At 36.6% G+C, this 25660-nt stretch overlaps 2 protein-coding genes across 8 annotated transcripts; both read right to left on the bottom strand.

Annotated features, from left to right (window-relative positions):
- Positions 1-10807: 10807 nt before the first annotated feature.
- Positions 10808-23389, bottom strand: LOC121248648 (arogenate dehydratase/prephenate dehydratase 1, chloroplastic-like). 7 transcript variants are annotated; one of them, XM_041147184.1, is made up of 12 exons: positions 23232-23379; positions 22804-23149; positions 21964-22031; positions 21760-21852; positions 21311-21511; positions 20988-21068; positions 20811-20906; positions 13253-13330; positions 13077-13166; positions 12919-12986; positions 12093-12174; positions 10808-11232 (listed from the first exon to the last, which is right to left on the bottom strand). In XM_041147184.1, the coding sequence occupies exons 2-12, from the start codon at positions 23054-23056 to the stop codon at positions 11176-11178; spliced, it is 1167 nt and encodes a 388-aa protein (XP_041003118.1). In that variant the 5' UTR covers positions 23057-23149; positions 23232-23379; the 3' UTR covers positions 10808-11175. The 7 variants fall into 7 exon arrangements, 3 of the variants coding, with proteins under 3 accessions (XP_041003118.1, XP_041003117.1, XP_041003120.1); XM_041147183.1 differs by having other exon boundaries at positions 22804-23378; XM_041147186.1 differs by lacking the exons at positions 21964-22031; positions 23232-23379 and having other exon boundaries at positions 22804-22972.
- Positions 16729-18419, bottom strand: LOC121250828. The gene is made up of 2 exons (XM_041150057.1): positions 17720-18419; positions 16729-17217 (listed from the first exon to the last, which is right to left on the bottom strand). Exons 1-2 carry the CDS (start codon positions 18305-18307, stop codon positions 16729-16731), a joined length of 1077 nt encoding a protein of 358 aa, XP_041005991.1. The 5' UTR covers positions 18308-18419.
- Positions 23390-25660: the final 2271 nt, after the last annotated feature.

Raw genomic sequence — 25660 nt, forward strand, 5'->3', positions numbered from 1 at the left:
TAAGGCCCATTAAAATACTGCAGGTAGTTCATAAAACAGAGGGCTCAGAGTTTACGCATCAAGGATCAAGGGATCTTTGAAATCTTCTGTATTTAACCCTTGCAGTAAACTGAAACTAAAAAGAAAACCCCAACTTATATCATGAGGAGAAAGTAGAGGCTCGGGGTTTACGGGAATGACTTGCAGCAAGACTTTGTCAAACTTATAGTTGCATATACTTTCCAGTAAAGTAAAAATAAAAACTGAAAGGCTTGAGCAACGGAACGAAATATTTGCTGGAGAAAAAAAGGCCATGCGAGACAGCCCATCCCAAAAAGAAATAGGGTCATTTTTGGTGAAACAAATATTAAAAGTTTAAGGCTCTTACATGAGGGTTACACGACCAACTTTTTAGTGGCAATTTTTGTAAATACTGAAAAGGTAACTATGAGTATAACTGACAGGAGCTAAAGACTTTCTAATGTTTTGAAAAAGTAACGATGTGAATCAACTTTTTGATGGTAGGTTCTGCAATTTCAAAACAACCTACCCATGATTATAGGTCATAACTAATGACCCCTTTTGATTTTACAAAGAAACAGAGGTCTGGACGATGAAGAAACCGAGAAGAAAAGAAAGTTGTGAGAGGAAACTGTGAGAGAGGGAGAGAGAGATCTCATAACTAGCAGGAAGAAAAGATTGGTAGGAAGAAAGAGAGCCTTACCGAGAGAGGAGATTGATCTCCTGGATCCGACGTTCCTTGTGGTCGACAGTGAGGTGGCTTGATTGAGATTTTGTAAGTATCGATTTGAAGAAGATTGTTGTAAATTTTGCGAGGGAGGAAGGTGAATATATATAGACGGGATTGGGTCTTTGATGTGTTTGTTTCAGAGGGCTTCGTGGGATTCTTATAAATGATAGGAATGATATATGATAGGTTTTCAGATATGAGTTGGTCTCTTATTAGGATTTGAATTTACCAAATTAGAGGATAAGGATAAGTATGAGGTTATGATTATAAAATCAAGAGATGAGGTTCGGTGGAGATAGGAAGAACTAAGATTTGAATTCAAGCCAAAACTCTAGAGGGACGGAAAAAAAAATCTGATAAAATCTAGTAATAATTATTAGAATTAATAATAAAACAAAAGTCTAGTAAATTCAAACAAAATTATAATAGTAATTATTAAAATTAATAAATATAAAATCTGATAAGATTATAAAAATAAAAATAATAGAAAAATAACTAGAATATTTACTTATATACCCCAAATCTATGACTAGCATGTTACAAATCTCTCCCACTAAAAGAAAATCTTGTCCCCGAGATGGAATGTACCTTGATTAAATAAGTCGGGGTATTTCTCTCTCATGTCTTTCTTGTGTTCCCTAGTGGCTTCTCTCTCGCTGTGGTGACTCTAAAGTACTTTGACTATTTGAATAGTTCTATTTTGTAGCACTTGGGCATTCTGTGCTATATTCTCACTGGAATTTCTTCATAGCTGAGATCGTCTCAAATCTGAAGAGGCTCGTATTCCAATACATGTGTGGGATCCGGGGCATACTTTCGTCACATAGAGACATGAAACACGTTGTGCACTGTTGACAAGTGAGGTGGAAGTGCTAGTCTGTAAGCTGCAGCACCTATTCCCTTTTTACCAAAACGCATTATCCCTTTCATCGGTACAACTTTCAAGAGTACTTTATCTTCTATATCAAATTCTAATTATCGTCGTCGTTGGCTTGCATATTTCTTCTGTCGCTCTTGTGCTATGGCGAGCTTCTTTCTAATAATTGATATTTTCTCACACATGTCTTGTATAATTTCTTGTCCCAGTATCATCCGCTCTCCTACTTCATCCCGGTAGAGGGGCGACCTACATTAAAGTTCGTAAAGAACTTCATACAGCGTTGCCTGAATACTTTCTTGGTAACTATTATTATACACGAACTTGATAAGGGGTAGATACTTAATCCAACTACCTTTAAATTCCATCATGCATGCCCTAAGCATAGCTTCTAGGATCTGAATTGTCCTCTCTGATTGACCATCTGTCTGAGGATGAAGTGCCGTGCTGTAAGTCAGTTGAGTTCCCAACTCTTTCTGTACCTTCCTCAAAACTGAAGTGAATCGAGTATCTTTGTCAGAGATGATCTTAGATGGTATCCCATGTAATCTTACAATCTCTCTAACGTACAATTCTGCCAGTCTCTCCATAGAGTACGTCATTTGAATAGGAATAAAATGGGCTAATTTTGATAGTCGATCAACAATTACCCATGCAGTCATAGTCCTTCAGAAGTTCCAGCCATCTTCGTTGTCTCATATTCAGCTCCTTCTATGTGAAAAAATATTTCAGGCTCTTATGGTCGGTATAAATCTCGTACTTTTCATCATAAAGGTAATGTCTCCATATTTTCAAGGCAAAAACCACTGCTGCAAGTTCCAGATCATGGGTTGGGTAATTCTGCTCATAAGTCTTTGGCTGTCGGGAAGCGTATGAAATAACTTTCCCATTTTGCATTAAAACACAACCTAAACCCTTTAGTAAAGCATCGCTGTATATAACAAATCCTCCATCTCCCGAGGGAACTGTATGAACTGGTGTTGTCACTAATCTTTTTTACAATTCTTGGAAGTTGTCCTCGCACTCATCTGTCCATAGGAACTTCTCATCCTTTCTTGTCAACTTTGTCATCGGAGCTGCTATACTTGAAAATCCTTCTATAAATCTTCTGTAGTAGCCAACGAGACCTAAGAAACTTCGTACCTCATTAATATTTCTAGGCTTGGCCCATTTTACCACTGCTTCAACCTTCGCTGGGTCCACCGAAATTCCTTTTGTTGATACCACGTGTCCCAAAAAGGAAATCTCTTGTAACCAGAACTCGGATTTCTTAAATTTTGCATATAACTTCTTTTCTCTTAGTGTCTGAAGGGCAATCCTCAAATGCTCCTCATGCTCTATGCTACTCCGAGAATAAATGAGAATATCGTTAATAAAAACTATCACAAACTGGTCCAAATAATCCTTAAATACCCTATTCATAAGATCCATGAAAACTATGGGAGCATTAGTTAGACCAAAAGGCATAACAAGGAATTCATAGTGTCCATACCGTGTCCGGAAAGCCGTCTTCTGCACATCTATCTCCTTAACCTTCAACTGGTGGTATCTGGATCGCAAATCTATCTTAGAAAAGACTTGGGCTCCCTAAAGTTGATCAAATAAGTCGTCTATCCGGGGTAGAGGGTATCTGTTCTTGATAGTTACTTTATTTGACTCCCTGTAGTCAATACATAAACGCATAAACCCATCCTTCTTCTTCACGGAAAGTACTGGAGCACCCCACGGAAAAACACTGGGTGTATGAAACATTTTTCTAGCAACTCTTGTAACTGATCCTTGAGTTCCCTTAACTCAACTGGAGCCATGCAGTAGGGTGCTTTAGATATAAGTGCCGTTCCCGGAGTGAGATCAATCGCGAATTCTACTTCTCTATCCTGCAGTAACTCTGGAAGATATTTAGGAAACACATATCTAAATTCTCTAACTACTTTTATGTCCTCAACCTTGAGTCCATCTTCTGGGGGTAAGATCAAACTCGCTAGGAATCCCATGCACCATTGTCTCAAAAGTCGGGTGGCCTGTAAAGCTGAGATTACACGAGGAGGGGAACTTTCTCGTTCTGACTGAAAACTAAATTCCTCCCCATCTATGGATTTAAAGACTACTCTCTTATTAAAGCAATCCACACAGGCATGGTTCTGGGACAACCAGTCCATTCCCAGAATCATGTCAAATCCGGACATATTAAATATGATTAAGTCTGCAGGTAGAATTCTCCTTTAAATCTCTATCGGACATCCAATTAGATTAGAATCACAAATGATATGTTCTCCCGAGGGCGTAGCAACAAACATACTAGGTTCTAGTGGTTCAGGTATCTTCTCAGCCAAAGGTGCATAATAATTTGAAATGAAAGAATGAGTAGCACTAGAATCGAATAAAATGGAGGTATGACGTGAAAACAATGATAATGTACCTATATGAATGTCATAACAACTTAGAGCTATCAGGATCATATAATTTATTCATCATTCTATTTACATATCTAAATTTAGGATAAGGAAAGGTACTTGTGACTATATCGTTTGAAACTTCAGCATCAACAGGAGTGAGGGAATATACTCTTGCTGTAGCTGTCATCTTTTGTCCTCCGCTCCTTACTGGTTCCCCGGGTCTCTTAATTGGGTAGTTCCGAGCTAGATGGTTTGCCTTCCCACACTTGAAACACACGTTCTGGCCATACATACACTTTCCCATATGTCTTCTCCCACATGTTGTGCACATGGGGTAAGTTTGTCCTGCTGGTGGTTGCGCTTGATGATTCTCGATATGAGGCCTCTTGTCCTTATGCGGTGCTGATTGGAGTTGTTGCTACTGTTGCTGGCGCTTCCTTTGGTTGTTGTACTTAATGTTTGCTTGGAGGTCTTCTTTAGCAATGGTAGCTCAGGTGACTAGCTTCGTGAAACTCCGAATCCTGAGTGTGCGTACACGTTCTCGAATCCTATGATCCAGTCCGCGCTCGAACTTTTCAGCTTTTTTCTCCTCATCTGGAATTAAGTAACTGGTGAAACGGGAAAGCTCCATGAATTTCGTAGCATATTGTGCTACAGTCATCGTTCCTTGAGTAAGGTCCATAAATTGGCGAGCTCGATTCCCGAAGGGTATGTGGGAAGAAGTGATCTAGGAAAGTTTTCTTGAAACGTTCCCAAGAAATGGGGACTGCTTCCCCTAACTCCAATTGAACCAATGCCCATGTCGACTTCCACCACTTGTTTGCCTTGTCAGTTAAGTGGTAAGTGGCATATTTCACCTTCTGATCATCCATGAAGTAGAGCGCTTCGAAGATCTGCTTCATACATTCAATCCAGCTTTCCACATCTAAGGAATTCAATCTACTGTCGAAAGTAGGGGTGCTAGCAGGAAAATTGTTCCAAGGTACAATCGGCCTGTGGAGCTCTAGACGCCGTAAATTGCCCACTAACCATTGATTGGAAGAATTGGGTAGCAGTTGCGACAAGAGGATCCGGGTTATCATTCTGATTAGATCCAGAAGATCCCTCTCGATTTGGGTGATTTCTAGTGTCGGGGGCCATGATCTATGTCAAGATGTCATAGTAACAATTATCTAGTATTTGATAAGAATGTAAAATAATGACAATAAAACAACTACAATGATGGTTCTAACTAGTAAAAACTATAAAGTATTCAACCCTAAATAAAAAAAACAAACCTCGACTACTCACGAGCAGGCTAGGAGCATCCTAGGTAATAACTTTAGAATTTATAAAAGATTTTTTTTTCCAAAGCAAAAGTCTACAAAATCTCCCAACCTGGCTCTGATACCAGGTTATAACACCCCCTTCTTGTAGGCTAGGAGTGTCACGTGTTTTTCATAAAATATACCCGGCAAGAGATCTCATATTTAATAAATGAATTTTAGGATTTATTTTGTAGAAAAATGTCTAATAAAATGTATTCCAAAAACATTTAATGAATAAACTGAATAAATTTATGTCATAAAAGCAAATTTTTAGAAAGTCTGAAACTAAATAAACTGCTCATTCTAATCCTGGTCTGCCTTCTCGTATTCATCATCCTCACATGGGTGGTTAAAAACATGAAAATAAACTAAAATGAGTCGAAGACTCAGCAAGAAATTCATCACAACGTAAACATAATAAACATAAGGTTTTCATAAAAGCTGTCATGCTGAGAGTTTAAATTCATGACTGTTCATACTGATGTTTATGCTATGCATGACTGATTTATCTGAATTAACTGACTGATCTGACTGGCCAACACACTTAACCCTGTGTGCGAAGTTGTGCACCGACCCCACGTCCCGCGGCCGCGAGGGGAGCTGCTGATAGTATTCTGGCATATTATGGTGGATCACGCTTGAGTCTGTGGCTTGCACTTCCACCCTGAAACTGAACTACATTGGTACCATGCATTTGAATGACCATCTTATTAACTGATCTGATCTTATCTTGCATTTGAACTTAAGATTGCTTACATGTCTTATACTCATAAGATGCATGACATAATACATACATAATTATAATTTCTGAATTTGAACATGATGCGAAATGACATGATCATATGTTATGCTGGATGACATGTTTGCATATGACATGAGTGGTGCATAAATAATGGGTGTCAATGAACTAGCTTGAATAATACTTAAATATAAGCTGAACTGTGATGATCCTAATTTGTGATCAAATTACTTACTTCGCTGTCATTCTTCTTGAATCTCACTTCGTAGCTCGTCACTTATACGCAATATTAACTATCACTAAATTTGTCTAAGAACAACATGTACTAATATCCTATTTAATTAAATTCACAATCTTAAAGATAGTCAAATAAATCTTTTGTTTAACACCATAATAAAAAAATCCTGGTATTTAAATTACTTAAATACTAATAAAATATTATAATTTAGTAGAATACTTGGACCAGTTTAAACTAAGTCATAAAAATCCTAAATAGGTTTTCTTTCTTAGCATAATTATTCAAAAACTCATAACATATTCCTTAATTTTTCTATTTAAAGTATAACATAATAATTTTATTAAAATCCTACTAAATAGACAAAGGAAATATTAACTAAAATATTAGGCTCAATAGTATACTTTAAAATATATTTCCAATTCTTGAAACACTTTCTTATAAAATAATTCTATGACTAATATATTTATTTAAGTAAAAACCCATCTTTAAAATATTAAGCCCAACCCAACAACAAATAAAATACTCAAGCCCACATGAGGAAATCAGAAGCGGGCTTAAGGCCCAATGCCCATTAAAATACTACAGGTAGTTCATAAAACAGAGGGCTCAGGGTTTATGCATCAAGGATTAAGGGATCTTTGAAATCATCTTTATTTAACACTTGCAATAAACTGAAACTAAAAAGAAAACCCAACTTATATCATGAGGAGAAAACAGAGGCTCGGGGTTTACGGGAACGACTTGCAGCAAGACTTTGTCAAACTTGTAGTTGCATATACTTTCCAGTAAAGTAAAAATAAAAACTGAAAGGCTTGAGCAAAGGAACGAAATATTTGTTGGAGAAGAAAAGGCCATGCGAGACAGCCCATCCCAAAAAGAAATAGTGTCATTTTTGGTAAAAAAAATTTTAAAAGGTTAAGGCTCTTACATGAGGGATACACGGCCAACTTTTTAGTTGCAATTTTTGTAAATACTGAAAAGGTAACTATGAGTATAACTGACAGGAGCTAAAGACTTTTTAATGTTTTGAAAAAGTAACGATGTGAATCAACTTTTTGATGGCTGGTTCTGTAATTTCAAAACAACCTACCCATGATTATAGGTTATAACTAACGGTCCCTTTTTATTTAACAAAGAAACAGAGGTCTGGACGATGAAGAAACCGAGAAGAAGAGAAAGCTGTGAGAGGAGACTGTGTGAGAGGGAGAGAGATATCTTATAACTAGCGGGAAGAAAAGAATGGTAGGAAGAAAGAGAGCCTTACCGAGAAAGGAGATTGATCTCCTGGATTCGATGTTCCCTGTGGTCGACAGTGAGGTGGTTTGATTGGGATTTTGTGAGTATCGGTTTGAAGAAGATTGTTGTAAATTTTGCGAGGGAGGAAGGTGAATATATATAGACGGGATTGGGTCTTCGACGTGTTTGTTTCAGAGGGCTTCGAGGGATTCTTATAGATGATAGGAAGGATATATGAGTTGGTCTCTTATTAGGATTTGAATTTACCAAATTAGAGGATAAGGATAAGTACGAGGTTAGGATTATAAAATCAAGAGACGAGGTTCAGTGGAGATAGGAAGAACTAAGATTTGAATTCAAGCCAAAACTCTAGAGGGACGAAAAAAAAATCTGATAAAATCTAGTAATAATTATTAGAATTAATAATAAAACAAAACTCTAGAAAATTCAAACAAAATTATAATAGTAATTATTAATATTAATAAATATAAAATCTGATAAGATTATAAAAATAAAAATAATAGAAAAATAACTAGAAGATTTACTTTTATACCCCAAATCTATGACTAGCATGTTACATGAATGTTTGTCTGTAAAGAGTATTAGCAATAGTGAAGACCAGACCAGTTATAAAAGGAAATCGTGTACTAGTGGAGCTCCAAATGTATTATTTTAGTTTATGAAGTCATATTTGATATGGGGACATCCCATGATGTATTTGGTCATGGATGGAAGTTTTCGGATGAATGAATGATGGCAGTTTTTTTTAAGAAAAAAAAAGATAACAATTAATAACATTGTAATAAAAATTGTGAGGAGATGATTGTGATTATATGATAATTGTTTCCACAATTTGTTTCTTTTAAAGAAAAGTGCCTCTATTTGACAACTGCAAAACGTCTCTTTTGATGATTCAAAAGTCAAAAAACACTTTTGAAAAAAATTACCATATACATGATTTTGAAGAGATCAGAAATGAACATAACCTAAATCAACCACCATGTTGATCATGATCATGAGAGCAATACAACAAATTATAAAAAGAAAGAACATGCAATATCCCTTTAACGAATGAAATGGCAGAGAATGTAATCACTCCAAAGTTAATCAGATCATACCAATCAGAATTCACAAAAAAAGGCTGTGGCACCCATTATAGAATTAGCCCTTCTCAGCTGGTTTGAAGGTGAAGACTGACAGCAATCCATTGGTTAGGAACAAGAAATTAATTTACAACCAGACTCCACGGGTTTTCAATTGTATCTTTTGAGTACTGGAGCAGGAGAAGAGTTCAAGTCCTCATTCGATGATGAAGTTTTATATTATCCAACATATTAAGATTCACTGAATAGCAGTGAAAAGCTGTAGGACCATAAATGAAAAGATAATATTTAGACATATAAATTCATCCTATGATAATTTGTTTTTGGCATATCTTGATTTAGTTGAATGACTGGGAAAATATATACAACTTTGCATTTGATAGATGATCTTGATAAATCCATATACAAGACCTTACCGGTGTAATTTATCCTATGCTCCATTTAGTAACAGAGTGGGTGAGAGAAGTATTTAGAAGTAAATTAACATGATAGAAGAACATAAATGTCAACTCCTATGTACATGCATTGGTTTCTTACTATGTGGAACTGAATTTTATAATGACTTTAATGAGCTCCAATTATAATTTTGATTAGTCATTTTGAAATGTAAATCTAGATTCAACTGATTCTTTCTGTGTATCAATACAAATGATATTAGAGTCGAGTTAAAAGTCTAATATGACATTGGACACTTGTGCAATGTGAACCCTATTAAAAACATCCGTCTAGATATAAGGTGAGTCTTCATAGGTCGTTCTGTATGTTATACATTAATGATGCAATCTTCACAATTAGTAAGTGGAACCAAAGATGATTCGCTTTCTCTTACAAGATTCCACGAGTTCTTAGGTCTCCTGTTGACATGGATGATGTGAAACTTTGAACTTTTATATCCAGTTGATTAAGATTATTAAGAAGTGGCTTGATTCCTGTTGATAAAGTGTCTTTCCAGATTGTTCGCTCGAGCGGTGGTCCTGTCGCTCGAGTGAAGCTTCAGACAGATTGTTAGATCGACAGTTGCTTGACAGTCAGCTCGAGCGACCTTACAGATTGCTTGCTTGCTCGACAGTCAGCTTGAGTGAGATTCAAGCAGAGAGTTTACTCGACACTCGCTCAACACTCAGTTCGAGCGAGTGCTAGACCTAATGTTTGCTCGAGTTTCGCTCGACATTTCGCTCGAGCAATATTCGTAATTAGGTCTTCTGTGCCGTTTCAGTATAAATACAAGCTTAATTTCAATGTATTGTACTTTTGAGCAATTAGAATACAGAGAGAGAGAGAGAGAGAGAGAGAGAGAGAGAGAGTAAAGTCCTTTTGTGAGATTCCTAAGAGTTCATTGGGTGTATTGGGACTTTGGGATTGGAAATTTTGCGAGATCTCTTGTAATCCACCTTTGTTTTGATAGTGAATTCATTGAGACTGATCTTGCCAGTGGACATAAGCTTACTTTGAGCTGAACTACTTAAATCTTGATATTCTGTGTGTGATTGCCGTTATTTTAGTTTGTTTGCTTCCGCTTTTATACTTCAAATTAACTGCTGATAACCAGCTAATCCCAACAAAGATAGATGACTACTAGGCTGGTTACACAATTTTATCATGCTGCGGCTGTTGCTACCATTTCCTACATGGCCACTGATAGTATTTTGAAAGACAAGGCTCCCTATACCCGGAAAGAAGGTTGCATACAATGTTGTATCACCATTTTTTTAAGCAATGCCATATCGCCTTATAGATGGTACTTTCACCACCTCCAATATTTATCATCTAGGCCAGTAAGACCACCAACACCATTTACCACCACTGCTCCACCATAATCATTGGGAATCCACCATCACCATGCCATCAGCATCACTACTCTTGCTGCTCCCCGTCAGATGCCAAAACCAAGTTGTCCACTAGCTTAGCACCAGCAACATCCAAATGATCCCATGAAGTAAAAGGTTAATGTTTCAGTGGAAAAAATATCTATGACATCTCACTTAAAAGTTAGATCCTAAATGAATTCACAAACACTTTCTTGAAGTTCCTATCATCAGAAGTGAAAGAGGGTGAACGTTACAACGTCGAAGATGGGACAGACTGTGATGTGTGATGAACATCATATTTGACTATTGCTCCTTGAAGACTTGACTTACTAGCATACATCAAGATTTCAAATTGAACAGGACGAAAGATTCAAAGTGAATTTAATAAGAATTTCATAGTCCTTTGAGAAAATGACAAAACAATAAAAATTCCTCTTTTGATTACGGTTGATAACTCCTGAAGTGTACCCATTAGCTTGCAAGCATGGTTCTGAAACAATAATCTTGGTAGAATCCATGGTGTCCCATACCGATAAAAAAAGAAAAAAAGAAAAGAATCCATGGTGTCCCAAAATCATTGATATCGTCTTTAAAAACATGGCTTAACTGGCTTAAACAAGGTACGATGTGGGACTTGAGACCAACCTTTCAACCTATGTAATCACTGGTAGCGAAGCAGCCTTCTTGTCTACTATGAGATCTCAAAGATCATTCACAAGAAGACTGCAAAGAATACAGGGACTACAAAGTGGTATCCATGGGATAGCAACCAAGGATGCGAAGGAATGTTGCAAATTCCTGCAAAGTAATAAATTTGTCATGCAAAACTCTGAAGGTTGGTACAAGAACATCAGTATGTTTGCTTTGTATAGTAGTAATGTATATCATCAGTGTGAAGTATCATTATGAAATAATTATCAAGACCAACATAAAAGAATGATGTCATATGCGGATAACACTTGGCAACACAGAAGTATAGGGCTTAAGCATGAGTTGGTGATATTATGGGAGATATTGTAGAATTTTAGCATTGGCCCAGAGAAACTTGACTGCTTCAGCCATAAAGGAAAAGAACAATGGAGCGATAGGTTCTCTAATCATGAAGAGCAAAAACATAATGAATTGGTAAATGATGAGAACATACTCTTTGGACACGGCTGTAAAACCATGTTTCTTTTCTGTTAGCTCCCAAGAACAGATAAATTTGAGATTCTCTATTGGCATTATTCTTGACCTCAAAAACCAAGATAAAGAACTAAGTGTGGCATTTTTTTTTATTCTAGCTGAAGCCAGAAGTAGGATAGAATGGGCAGGTTCAAGACGCACTGCTTTGCGTTACAAAAGTGACAAACAGACAGTAAACTGGACCTCAAGCCTATGTTGGTTGGCAGTTGAAATGTTTATTGGCATATATTAGGCATCAAACACACTAATACATACATTCATATGTATATATTTATATATCATGTATGTATGTTGAAGCGGGGGAGAGAGAGGAGTGTTTGGGGCTCTTCAACCATAAAAGCCATGGTTGCAGATTTGAGATGCGTTCTGCTTCAAAATTTCATTATCTAACAAAACTAAAATTTTAAGTACCATATAAAAAAAATCTACTGTTAGAATGCATAATTTGCAGTGGAGAGTGACAAAAGACAAACCTGCAAATGTCCTAAAGCATTTTGTGCACGGGGCTCTGCCATAGAAGCCTCAAAATCAATATAGAAAAGGTAGTCAAAATATCTGCAACCACAAATGAGTTTTTCTCATTCTCAACTCGTATGAAAAAGATTTCCCAATTTGTACAATTAAGATAAGCAATGGTATGATTTTCAACAGGGTCAATGATGCACTCAAACTGAATATTGACATTTTGAATGAACTGTACCAGAGACAAGGATTAAGAACAATAATTTGATAGGTAGGATGCAACTTCTGACATAAATGGTAGAAAGGCAGTGCAAAGTGATGTTGATTGTTAAGGAGAAGTGACCACAAGCTAATTTAAAAAAGAAAAGAAAGAAGGAAAGAAACAACATCATTTAGATGAAGGATTGACACTGGAGCAACCCATTAGTTTTTCACTTGTTAGAGGTTATTTATTTTTGGAACAAGGGACCATAATAAGAAAAATGAATCCGGGATGTATGGTACTATAGATATAATATGAGAAAATATGCCAAAGTATTTAAAAAAAAAAAAAAAACTCCAAAATAAAAACAAAGAAGTGACATTAAATTACCAAGTGCAGCAGCATATTAATATGATCGGTTGCCTTTAGACACACTGGAAGTTGTGTATTGCTGCATTTACCTCCTAATTGTTCAAACTTAAATGCCTGAGCTTGTCTGAAGTGCAATAATTATGCATTACAATGGAACATACTTTTGACAAAAATCACTCCAATAATTATGCATTAAATACATTGTCTAATAGAGCACCTTGATATAGATCTGGTCCTAACAAGTCATGAAAATAAAGACTCACTTGGCGCTCCCCGTGTTAGAGTCATCAACTACTCTTAATGGCCGCTTTCTCTGTGGTCGACTTTCAATCTAAAATTGCATGGAGATCAAAGTTCATAGCCAAAGCTTTTATACAAAATTCATGGACACTAACTAAAACAAACACATTTTCCAAGATACCTTTGTCAAGTTTATGTCCCTCAGAGCAAATACTGCCAAGGCTTTAAATAAAACTCCAGGGCCTTCATCCAAAGTAAATACAATGCTTGTCTGAAATGAGGGACTTGAAAATTCAACACTAAAAAACTCTTTGGAAAATGTATAACAAAGTCCAAATGGGTATATAAATCTCTTACTTTAAACTGCGTATTAGTTCTTGGAATTATTGGATCCCTTGCAAGTACCAGAAAACGAGTAATGTTATCAGAGTCATCCTGTATAAGCCATGGAATTAAATCAAAACAAGTAGCATTACTAAATATCCTAATAAATATGCTTCAGTGGAATTAATTCTTTAATGACCCGATTTTAAAAAAAAAAAATATCTGTCACCTCAAAGAAAAACAAATGCCTTAAGAGTAAATGGTCCAAACAAACTACACAAATTTAAGGTAGCTTAGGCATTCAGGAAAACATTGCAGGGCTTCAAATCATATATGTACACTGCAGTGATGTGAGTCATCCACAAAAAACTTTTGCACCTCTGAGGATACATCAATTGAAGGAAAGGTCATGATCATCATGATACTGGAATCTTTTAAAAAGAGGAAGTTTATCAACCAAACTCATGGTAAGGAAAGTACTCTGAAGAGATGAGCTAGTGCTTGTTTGCATCAAAGGAAAACTAAAATATACAACATAGCATTTAATGTTCTTAAAATTTACATCCTTTGGTTTCAAGGTTATCAAAACTTACATAAATTATGTGTTAACAGCAGTTGCACAGTTTTAAACAAAAATGGAAAAAAAGGCGAAGTACATTTTTGGTCTTCTAAAGTCGAGGATTTATCAATAGGTCATATTGCTCCAATACGCAGCCAAATTCCCTTTTTTCTAATTGTAGCAGTGCTGCTATCCAACTTTTATTGTTTGATTTTATCCTTCCCTATAATTCAGTAAATAAATGTAATGAAATCTGTCACATGTGATGGAAACAGTAGATGTGTATTAGTTTACATGGCAATGGCATATGCCACATCAACGGAAAATAGTTCTAAATTCTATTTTTAAAAAAATATTAGAAAAAACCACTCACTGCTTTTTCTGGGCAAGTAAATTCTTCTCGTTGTTCATCAAAAATTTTCACAATCCTGATGCATACAGGTGACAACACGCAGAGGTAATTTTTTGTACATTATCTGGAGGGATCATCAGGGCATAAGTTTTTTTTTTAATAAGTAAACGGTTAAATTATATTAATACGAATAGGCATAGCCCAAGTACACAAGGGGTATACAAGAGATAACACTTATTTAAGAGGAAGAAATAGAAACAAGAAAATCGTGAAAATCGAGGCGATTGAAATCTACAGCTTTGGCCCAAAGAAAAAGAGTTCTAACAAGTAATAATCTAATCTCCTCCAATGAACGCTCCCTGTCTTCAAAGGACCTGTCATTGTGTTCCTGCCAAATGCACCATAGAGACATATAGGAAGCATCTTCCACACAGCTGAAATTTGTGGGATGCTGCCGAGGTTCACCCAACATGCCAAAAGCTCGACCACTGTAGCAGGCATAACCTAGGCTAGCTCTACGCTTCTGAAATCAGGGCATAAGTTTGAAAGTAACCATAAACTAGAATATAAAAATCTTGTTTCCAAACTGTTCCAAATCAAGGGACTATCTAGAAAAAAAATAAGAGGATAAACTGTCACACCCCAAGTGAATGAAAAAAAAAATTCTATCTAGAAACATCCAACACTCAAAAAAAATTTTCCTTGATGGAAATGAGAAGACTTACTTATAAAAAAAAATGAGCAAGACTTGAGAATTTTATTACAGGGTTATAGATGGGTTTCTATAAAGCTACTGGGTATGAGGCATGGCACTGCATTCTTCTACAAACAAGTTGGCCAAGTCCCAAATGAGCATGATCTAGGTAAAGATGGTTAGATCAAAATTGTATCTTTGAAGCTCTAATTTCTCTCCACCCCTGCTGATCTCTTTTTGTTTCATGCCCGCTCCCTCACCCCCTATGTGATACCCCATATGATAGAAGATAAAGTAGGTGGTGTATGGGATCCCACATTGCTTGGGAAGGAGAAGTTTCTGCTCTTTATAATATTCTAATGAAACTCCAATTGTATCATTGACTAGTTCTTTTGGAGTATAGGTCATGTGGCTTAGGCCTTCTATTGGGGCGTTACAAATAGTATCAGAGCCTATCCCAACCAGAAATTTGGGACTTGAACTGTGCCACATCGTTGGGCCTAATGAGGACGTTGAGAATTTAGGGGGGGGGGGGGGGGGGGAGATTGTGATACCCCATATAATAAGAGGATAAGGTAGGTGGTGTATGGGACCCCACATTGCTTGAGAAGGAGAAGTTCTTGCTCTGTATAATGTTCTAATGGGGCTCTGATTGTATCATTAACTAGTCATTTTGGAGTATAGGCCATGTGGCTTGGGCCTTCCATTGGAGCGTTACACCCTAGCACTCAAACCAAAACCCAGGACTCCAAATTCCTATCTCATTAAAAATATCTCTTCATCAAATCCAAACCCATCCTCAAACTACCCAAAAACCCATAACCATAATAAAGCAAGCCTTTGATTAAAATCACACAGTAATAGCACCACCCACACTCAATTAGTTGCAGTGGGACCATCAACCTCCTAAATCACCTAGACCAATAAACCCAGAAGTATGTTTTTATGTCCCAACCCCCGATCCACTAACCTCTCCTAGAATGGCGGACATGTCTTCTTTTGCATCATAAAGGAACATACAAAATTGTTTGGTAGTGATCAAGAAGCAGCAGATAATTTTTTGATAATACATAGATTGAGCTTTAGGTAACTCTGAACTGTAGGGTTTTGATTGTCGATGCAGTGGAGAGATGGCAATGTCTCTTGGGGTTAGTGTTTGGAGGACAACAGAGAGAGAGAGAGAGAGAGATTAAATTTATAATAAAATTAAGAGTTCTTTTAGTATAAATGTTCTTTATAAATGGAAAAAAATATATGCCACATGGAGCCTGCAGATAGGCCAAGCAGGCAATAGCAGTCTGTTCTCGCCTTGCCTCCATATGTGTGACTATAAATTTTTCTCACAAGTTCATTTACTAAATATATACATAAGAGAGTCATATTAAAAATTTTAATATTTGGCTAACTATGTTCGTTTAGTTTAAAATTAAATGGAGTTGGTCAAACTAAGAAAATTGGAAAATATTGACATTGGAGGATAACATTGCTGCAATTAGAAGAATGAGGATGAAATTGGAACATCAACTAGAAATTGAGGACCAAAAGAATAATTTATCGAAAATTTTTTGTTCCACGTGACCTGTATAAGCTTCAAATATCACCAATCAAACATCACCAAAATGGACTAGAAGATGAAAGTGAATATAATCTACATGATTTCCAAGTGTCTGTAACACACCTGATGGGTAGTGTTTGGATAACTAGAAAATATGAGAGAAAATGTATAGAAAATGATCATATTCGAGGTTGACCTAGCCTCCAAAAGAAAGATAGAAAAGAGAATAAGGAAATATTTTTATTAATGATTCTGGATAATGAACCCTAGAGCCCTTGGCTCTTACATAAAGGAGATAACCCCTACATGGGCCCAGACTAACACACTAAAAGCATATAAGAAAATCAAACTAAGGTCCAAGGCCCACTAACTCTATTGTAGTCCAAATAACATGTAGCATTAAAGTAAATGAAGATGTAAATGAAGATAAACTGGCCCAAGGCCCCTGGCCCATATATATTCTATTCATGGACTGTGACAAACCATCCCCCATAGAAGCACCTTGTCCACAAGGTGCGGTATCCTTGCCCACCATTGTTCCACCACCTGGATAAAAGACGAGAATTTTCTTTATACCAACAACCACCTCATGTTTCATAATAATAACATCATCAATGGGTGTTGCCGCATGCCCCAAATTCTTCTTGGAAACACAACCACAAATCATGCACGTTCCACCCATTTTCTGGGGCTTTATTGTAATCTTAGCATTGCCCAATGTGTAGACCCAAGCCTCTTCACCGATTTTCTCAAGTCTTTTTCCACTTCTTTTGTCAAAGGGCCCATGAGTAGCCATTATAAAGACCCTTCCTTGCAAGAAGGACCCAACATTTTTATCCTTTTGGTGAGCCAAAGTATGAAAACCAAAGTTTTAAATTTCGTACCGTACCGGCCGGTATGGCCGAAATTTTTCGTTTCGGCCGTCCGGCCGGTACAGGTACTATACCTGTTCCGTACCGGCCAAAATACCGGCCGTACCGGCCGGTACCGGTCATACCGGTCTAAATTTCGGCCTGTACCGGCCTATATTTCGGCCGGTACCGGCCGATATTTCGGCCTGTGTTTTTTTTTTTTTTTTTTTTTTCGTTTTTTCAAACTACAAGCTTATTTTTTAACCCTCAATTCAGACTAGACTATTTATGATTTATATATATATGTATTTGTATATAATTTATTTATATATAGACTATTATTTTAGAATATAATTTTTATATATATTTATATATATAATTTATTTATAGATCGACTATCCCGAAACGTTATCCCGAAACGCTATCCCGAAACGGTACCGGTACTGAAATATTTCGTTCCAGTGCCTTGACCGGTACGGTGTCCGGTACGGTATTCAAAACATTGATGAAAACACCAAACCATGACCAAACACCCAACACAATTAACCATAATTTCCAGCGGTATGGGTGGCAAGTGACACCAGCCCAGATTGACCATACAAGAATTTGGACAACACCCATGGCTACACACACTTTCATATTCAAACCATAATCAAGTTTGTAGAAGTTAAGATACAAGATATATGTTATCACAAATGTGAGTAGCAAAGCAGCGACCATGACCCTTGTAGCTTCATCCCTCACATTAAAAGCTCGCAGTAATGCTACAATCAAGCTAAGCCCAAGAAAGGTCACAATAGATGAAAAATCTAGCTTCTTTGTCAACTCCACATCTCGACTGTGAAAAACAGCACTCCCGAACCAGGCATTCATTGATAAAATTCCATAGATATGCCACAAGCTAGTATACTCATAATATGCCTTCTTATCAGGCCCCAAAGGCATTTTGTAATATAAAAGGATAAAAAAGGATAGCCAACCATGAAATTGCATAGCAAGCTTGAGGGCAGACAATTTAATATTAAATTCTTTGGGCTCTTCCAGTAGCTCAATGGTGTCCCAACCCTCAAAATTCATTTCCAAAAGATTTCTTTCTTTTCCTCTATCAAAAGGTTTGAAAACAACTTTAAGTGGTAAAACAAAGCAGTTGATGGGCAGTTTTTGTATCTCCTAAAACTTGCAACCCCATAAGAATTTGCAATATCCCTCCATCAGAGATTAAAAACAAAGTAGAAAATACCTTGTTATAATCTTCCACGTTATGAAAAGATGAATAGCCTTTACCGGTACTTTCCACATCTTGCTTCTGTAGACTATTCAATGAATCCAAGTCTTCATTAATCCATCTTGAAGGAAATGCATGATTCCCTTCAAACCAGTCAAAACATGGTGTCATGCATGGTAAAGCATGGCATAGGTGTGGTGCATTCTCAATAACATGTTTACATTCCTCAAGCGCAAGGAATACGAGCTTCAATTGCCCACCATAGTTAAGACTAAAGACAACTTTCTCCAAGTAATGAACTCCTCCATGAATGAGCTTTGTGGACCTCGAGGATGTGCCAGAAGAAAAATCCTCTCGCTCGACAAGCACAACTCGAAGGCCCCTGGTGACAGCGTCGAGGGCGACGCAGCATCCTGGAAGGAGGACATCCTGTATAACAGCATCTCGAAGATGAAGCGGTCCAAGGAATGTTGTATCTTCCAAGAGGAGAAGCTCTTCGACGACATCGACAGAGACCTGGGGTTGATGCTCTGTAGCTGCAAACTTAGCTCTGGCAACTTCATCATATGACAACCCTAAATTTGGGGCACTTCGAGTAGTCTATTTAAAGAGATAGCTGAACCTCTCTTTGACAATCTCCATGAAATCTTTGGTTTCAACGATTCTTCCCTGTTTCACCAAACAGACACAAAGATAGCACATCTTGTTGTTATCTAGAGCAATCGATTGCTGCATCAATGCCCATCCCAAGTTCCCTAAAAGCCCAATTTTTGCTTCAAATCCAGCTCTAAATCTTGACACCAGACTAACGAAAATGGAGCTAGAAATTTGAAAAATCATCATCAGATTTTTTTCAAGCATTTTTTTAAACATCTGAGGTGCCATACCTCCTGTCAATGCTTGGACAAAAACTTGATTATGTGCCAGAAAAAAGGTATGGCGCCTGAGGGCTGGGGTTCCCCATTGAAGACGAAGATAGGCTTGGTCCTCGGAAACGCTCTCGGATTGTACACAAAATCCATCAACTCCCTCTCTTGGATCTGCAGCTTCACTTTGTCTATGGTATCGGAGGACTCAATCTCGAAGGTAACGGTCTTCCTGGTTGGGGTTTTTACAAAAATTTGTACGCTTGTCAGTTCTTGTGGCCGTCGAGGAGTAGTGCTGCCTTCGGTAGGTGGAGGAGGCTTAGGAGGGACACGGATGGCTAGGTCTTCTCCCTTGATGGTCAATTTGTAGTTACAGCCAAGGACGGTTCCGATTTGTAAGGGAAAATAAATTTTTAGAGGAAATGGATGAAACGATAGCCGCAGGGGAATCTGAGCGGGCTTGATTTCTTCTGTTTCTTCCGCAGCAACTGCATCTTCCTCTCGTATGTCACACATTTGATCCTCTAATTGGTTGAAGCTTTCTTGAAAGTTGCTAGCAAATTCGTCCAGCGATAGCTGAAATACTTGGTGCATTTCGTTGTGGCTTGTCCGAAAATCATTGAGATGTTGCTGAAGAACATCGAATCGTTGAAGATTTTGTTCCATTAGTTCTTTGATATTGAGTAAGGATGAGATGATGTTTTCCATTCTCACCGATTGATAAAGTCGATGCCAAGGAAAGACGGGCTCTGGATACCACTTGTAACATACCTGATGGGTAGTGTTTGGATAACTAGAAAATATGAAAGAAAATGTATAGAAAATGATCAGATTCGAGGTTGACCTAGCCTCCAAGAGAGAGATAGAAAAGAGAATAAGGAAATATTTTCATTAATGATTCTGGATAATGAACCCTAGAGCCCTTGGCTCTTATATAAAGGAGATGACCCCTACATGGGCCCAGACTAACACACTAAAAGCATATAAGAAAATCAAACTAAGGTCCAAGGCCCACTAACTCTATTATAGTCCAAATAACATGTAGCATTAAAGTAAATGAAGATGTAAATGAAGACAAATTGGCCCAAGGCACCTTGCCCATATATATTCTATTCATGGACTGTGACAGTGTCCAATCTTTTGATAACGGAGGATCCACAGGATTGCCACATATGGTCAAACTGTTTCCCCTGCATTAGAATTTTTAGCACCACAAATACCACAAGCAGCAACATCATCCCTACACAACTTTAAAATTTGTACATAGCTGGCTATACTATCACACTAAACTATAGCACTATAACCTAATTTATTTCACTATAAACAATATCTTGGTCGCGTTGATGCTCAGTTGAGCAATAACTCTTAACATGCATGAGTATTTTGTTCTGTAAACTACCAACCAATAATGAAAAAGAGTAAGACCTCCGATCTTGCTTCTTATCCAATTCTTGATGATCACGTGGTGGTTAAAAGAGACATAAATTACCTGGATTCCATCTGCTAGTATGTTAAGCCCATAGATTTCAGCAGCTCGAGCACTTGCGACGACACCAGCATCCCTTAGGCCATTTAAGACTACATACTAAACCAAAATTAAGTTAAAATAAAATCATTGTGGCATGATATAAAAGAAATCTTTACAGGTAAGACATCTATCACTCACCTGAGCAGCCCCAGCTGTATCATCAACGTTTTCCCTGGAAACACCTAACTTACTCAGGAGAATATCACTCAACGAAAGTGCCTGCAAACCAGAAATTTCCAGATTTTTGATGAGGAAAAGACGTTTGGACAATATAGATTGGATAACAAGTAAGTGAATTCAATTTAACAAGCTTTAATGCAGAAAATGTCCTCCCTCTCCTGCATCCAGAACAAAGAGAGAAAGAGAATGAGAGAGAGAGAGAGAGAGAGAGAGAGAGAGAGAGAGAAAGAGAGAGAGAAAGAGAGAGAGAGAGAGAGGGAGGGAGGAAATGAAAGATTGACCTGTGGATGGCTTATAACACGTTTCAAGTGCTCTGATCTGACGCCTGGCAGGGCTAGAAGGCAAAAATTAACAGCCAACTGCACCTCACCTACAATATGAAGCCTATGACGAAGTAGTAAATCATAATTGCGGTGGATACTTCCACTTGAAGAATTCTCAATGGGAAGGACTGCTTTATCAGTCAGCCATAGTTCAACAGCCTACAGATAAAACACAAAAAGAAATGAATCAATGATTCGTATTAACTCATGCTAGCAGTTGTTTACATCATCTTCATCTCTTCATATATTTCCATTAAAATTTTATCTCCTTGGATTTGAGTAGATGTTGATTCCACATGTTATGGTATTACAGTAGTGTTTTCAAAAGTTGTATAAGAATGGAGGACTGCATTCTTTTTGATGTCCTAATTCCAACCTACAGATTTTTAGATTAATTCATACTAAACCTTAAATGCATCTTCAAACTCGTTACAAGGAACGGTTTCACATTTAGGGTAGGCTTTGAATGCAGCATCCTCAGTGTATGACCCTGGAAACCCCTGCACGATATGTTCAACCAAATAAGGAAAGTGGACTAAATCTTTAGCAACAAGCAATATTGATCTAATTGTTGGTGTTAGAAACTAGCAACCACTAAGTATATACCCTACCTTGAATGATATCCGTACCTTCCAACCATCATCAGCAGTACTAGAAAGATCAGATACAGATAATGGTTCTGTGTTTGTCAAATATTGAACATGAAGAAGTAGAACAAAAGTCAGATGCATCCAACTAAACTTGTCAAAGATGAGAAACTTTACAAAAAGTACAGTATGCTAATTCCCTGCCTACAACGAACATGAATTAAGCATAGAGCAGTAATATCTGGTCCTTATCAGATCAAATATCTTTATCTGATGGAAACCTCTTTTGACTCCTACCATTTTCCCTTCCCGTAAAAGATTTCCCACCCTTTGAAGCAAAAACCTACTTTTACAGCTGGGCATTAGTCCCCTCACCTAATTTTCAAACTTCTCCTGTGCAAGTGCAAGTCACCAAATCCTCTTTGGTAGAAAACATTTCATCATCACGTGGCCTTTGAAGACTGTAACTTTCTTTTTCCGTATTGACTTATAAAGTTTAAATCTTTGAGATCAATCAGATCAATCATTAGTTCCGTAAGTTCTAGCCTATAAATAAAAAATGAACCCAATCCTTACACTTTTAAGATTATTCACCGACTCAAATTTACTTGCGGTTCATATGTTCTCCACAATCACGCGGCATGAATTCCTCGTGAATGCTCAATTGGAGAAAGTCCAGAAACTACTATTCTTTAGAGGATGGTCCGCTATTTGTCCCACCTCACTTAATGAGAATATGTGTATTCAAACTTTAATTAAACAGCCCACTGGAAACCACCCCAAATCTGTTCGCAATACTAGAATATATCAATTCAAAACTTAACAAAATCCATAAATCAGATAAATGGCTATAAGATAACCCACTTGGAAAGGAGCTCTTCGTCTCATCAATTACTCGTTCCAACTTCGTGTCCCGCTTGGACGTGTTGCCGTCTTCCACATTCCGTATAGCCCGACAAGCTGAGAAACCCGAAAAGCCACCAAAACTCATCGATTTGCACACTTTCTCCGGTCCATTTATCCAATTCAATGGAAACCCAGATGGCTTAGACCCCGAATCATTCCAACCAAAATGAGGATTTGTGCCCTCCAACACAATCACAGACTTCAAAGCCATTAAAGCTTCAAAACCAATATGTTTCCCCGCAATGTTTGCTATGCTCCGGAACAATCAGAAACGGTTTTGAAAACCAGGAATGTGTTGCGCGTGCTGCGAAAAGCAATAGAATTAAAACAATGAGGACTTTCGTCGAACAGGTGAACGTGAAAATTAGGTGAAGAAAGTTTTTTACTTCCAACGACACGCTTCAGTTATGAGACCAGTTCAAGCGGATAACTGTCTGCATCGGTTACTGTCGTACAGACGTTGAGACTTTTGGAGGAACAACTGCTCAAAAGGACAAAATCAAATAAAAATATAAAATAAACCAAATTTGCACGTTAGCAGATCCGACGGCCGAATTTTGTACCTCGGACGTGCGAGTTCTGTTCGTTTTGATTATTATCTTTATATTACTTTTTTAACTTGATATTAATAATAATAATAATAATAACTCGTTTTACTTGTATATTAATTAGGTTGATGAAAGAATAATAATCAATAATCTTGGGTATAAAATGAGAAAATTTTTATTTATTATTCTTATACTACATATTTATTTTTATTTTATATATTTTTTTCTCTTAATAAATATTTAATATAAAGATGATGGGTAAAAAAATTATAAAATTGTAAGGCTCCCAAATGCTCATGTTGCATTAAAAGCCCAACGTAAAATGAAGTAAGAGAAATTGAGGGTCTTCAGCAACAAAAAGGGGATACAAAACTGAGGGGATTGCGCTTAACACTTATTTGATTATATAGATGAAATGAAATGATATAAATGTTAAAAATTAAATAAAATATTATTTTTTATTTTAAAATTTTAAAAAATTAAATTATTTATTATATTTTATGTACAAATTTAAAAAAATTATAATGATGAGATGAGATAATATCTATATAACTAAACCAGACTTGGAGGTATGCCAATTGTAACAATACTCTGTAAATGTTTAAATGAAATACATCTCTCACTCTCACGATCAAGTGCGAGAAAATTCACAAAACAAGTTGTTCTCGGTTTTCTTTTGGCTTCTGGAGAGGAGGGGAAATAAGGATTTCTTCGTCACTTTCTTTAGCCATCTCCATGGATGGATTGCACAGAGCTTAGAAAGAACTAAAGAGCTTGTACCTTACTCAATTTATGATGGATTTTGCACATATGACCCGTGAAATTATCCAAGTATCCAGTAACACAATCAAAATATCTATCAATTTACTTAACAAATTAGTTAATCATCAATAATGCAATTAATTTAATAATTAAACAATAACGTAAAGTAAATAAATTGTATAACATCAAAATTGGTATTGAAAGAAAACCTTTTAAAGAACGTTTTAAAGATAAAACCCTACGTGACAACCAAATCTAGAAAAGTCAATTTTGTTATTTAAAAATCAATTATAAATAAAGCTCAATTACAAAACCTTTGTCAATTGAGACTTTTACTTGACCAGACAAATGACTCATTTGTCTTCTACCGCAATAGTAACCAGAACCTCTGATGATCTTCAAATATTGACTTTTCTCCTAAAACTCTAGTGGCTGAAACTCGACCAATCAATTTTCCAACATGAATAATTGATTGGTGTGATCTTGCTCCAACATGGAGCATGATCACACTCTTTGAGAGAAACAATATGAAAATTCTCTAAGGAATTTTCTCACAAAAATATGCAATGTAAAGTGTTCTAGAAAATATCTAGATCTGAATCCTTACAGATCCTAACTAGTAGGATCTCTTAAATCAACAATCTGAAACAATTTTAGTTTCAGTAGGACTCTGCTGACGGTCGCGAAGTCGTCTCCTAATGGAATGCTGACATTTCGTGATAACTCTTCACTACAGTAACAGATTTTAAATCAACCTCTTCTCTAGATAAGTGTAGATTCCTTGAGACTCGATTTTTTCACTTTACCTAAACAACTTCTAATACCTCTTAGATAAACTTAATATTGTTATAGATAAAATCAATAAATAATTTACATTCATCCAAAATTACCAACTTAATGATAAGATAAATAAACTATATCATTTTAGTCACCTAATCTTATACAAATTTATCAACTTAGTCACCTAGTTCTAGCCAAATTTTTATATTTACAATCTCTCCCTTTGACGGATTGGTGACAAAACTAACTTGATGTCATGGTCTTAATGTCGAATAAAAAAAAATTCTTTATTTTTATTTTTTTAATTTAGTATTAAAATAGTCATGGATGAACTCTTCAAGTACCACCACAACTACCAAACATCACTACATAAATTAAGTGTAGGTGGTCATCCGACTAGACTGTTGGGCCAGCAACCTAGTCGGAAAAATGTATACACAAGTAAGATGATAAATTATTCTAATATAAATGATAGTATCAATGATACCATAGCCAATATTAATAGAACTAAATAATATTTTAAACTTTGGTAAGATTCTGCATTATTTCCTATGTTGAGAAAAAGATTACCATGTATTTTAAAATGGGCATCAAGGATATATATAAGATCTATTTCTTCCAAATGCTCCCCATCAATCCGATCTAGAAATTGTGCGTTATTAGATTAATGAAAAATGAGTTGACCAAGAGGCTAACTTCGAAGTCGTGAATTTTGAATTTTACTT

The sequence above is a fragment of the Juglans microcarpa x Juglans regia genome, chromosome 2D, assembly GCF_004785595.1.
Source record: "Juglans microcarpa x Juglans regia isolate MS1-56 chromosome 2D, Jm3101_v1.0, whole genome shotgun sequence".
Taxonomy (NCBI): Eukaryota; Viridiplantae; Streptophyta; class Magnoliopsida; order Fagales; family Juglandaceae; genus Juglans; species Juglans microcarpa x Juglans regia.

Coding starts and splice junctions, on each gene's coding strand:
- LOC121250828 (XM_041150057.1), bottom strand. CDS start 18,307: ATGAATTTTGAGGGTTGGGACACCATTGAGCTACTGGAAGAGCCCAAA. Junction 17,218..17,719: donor TCATCAATGTTTTGAATACC/GTACCGGACACC, acceptor GCTCACCAAAAG/GATAAAAATGTTGGGTCCTT.
- LOC121248648 (XM_041147184.1), bottom strand. CDS start 23,056: ATGGCTTTGAAGTCTGTGATTGTGTTGGAGGGCACAAATCCTCATTTT. Junction 21,069..21,310: donor GTGTTATAAGCCATCCACAG/GTCAATCTTTCA, acceptor TCTGGTTTGCAG/GCACTTTCGTTGAGTGATAT. Junction 12,175..12,918: donor TCTAACACGGGGAGCGCCAA/GTGAGTCTTTAT, acceptor TTGTGGTTGCAG/ATATTTTGACTACCTTTTCT.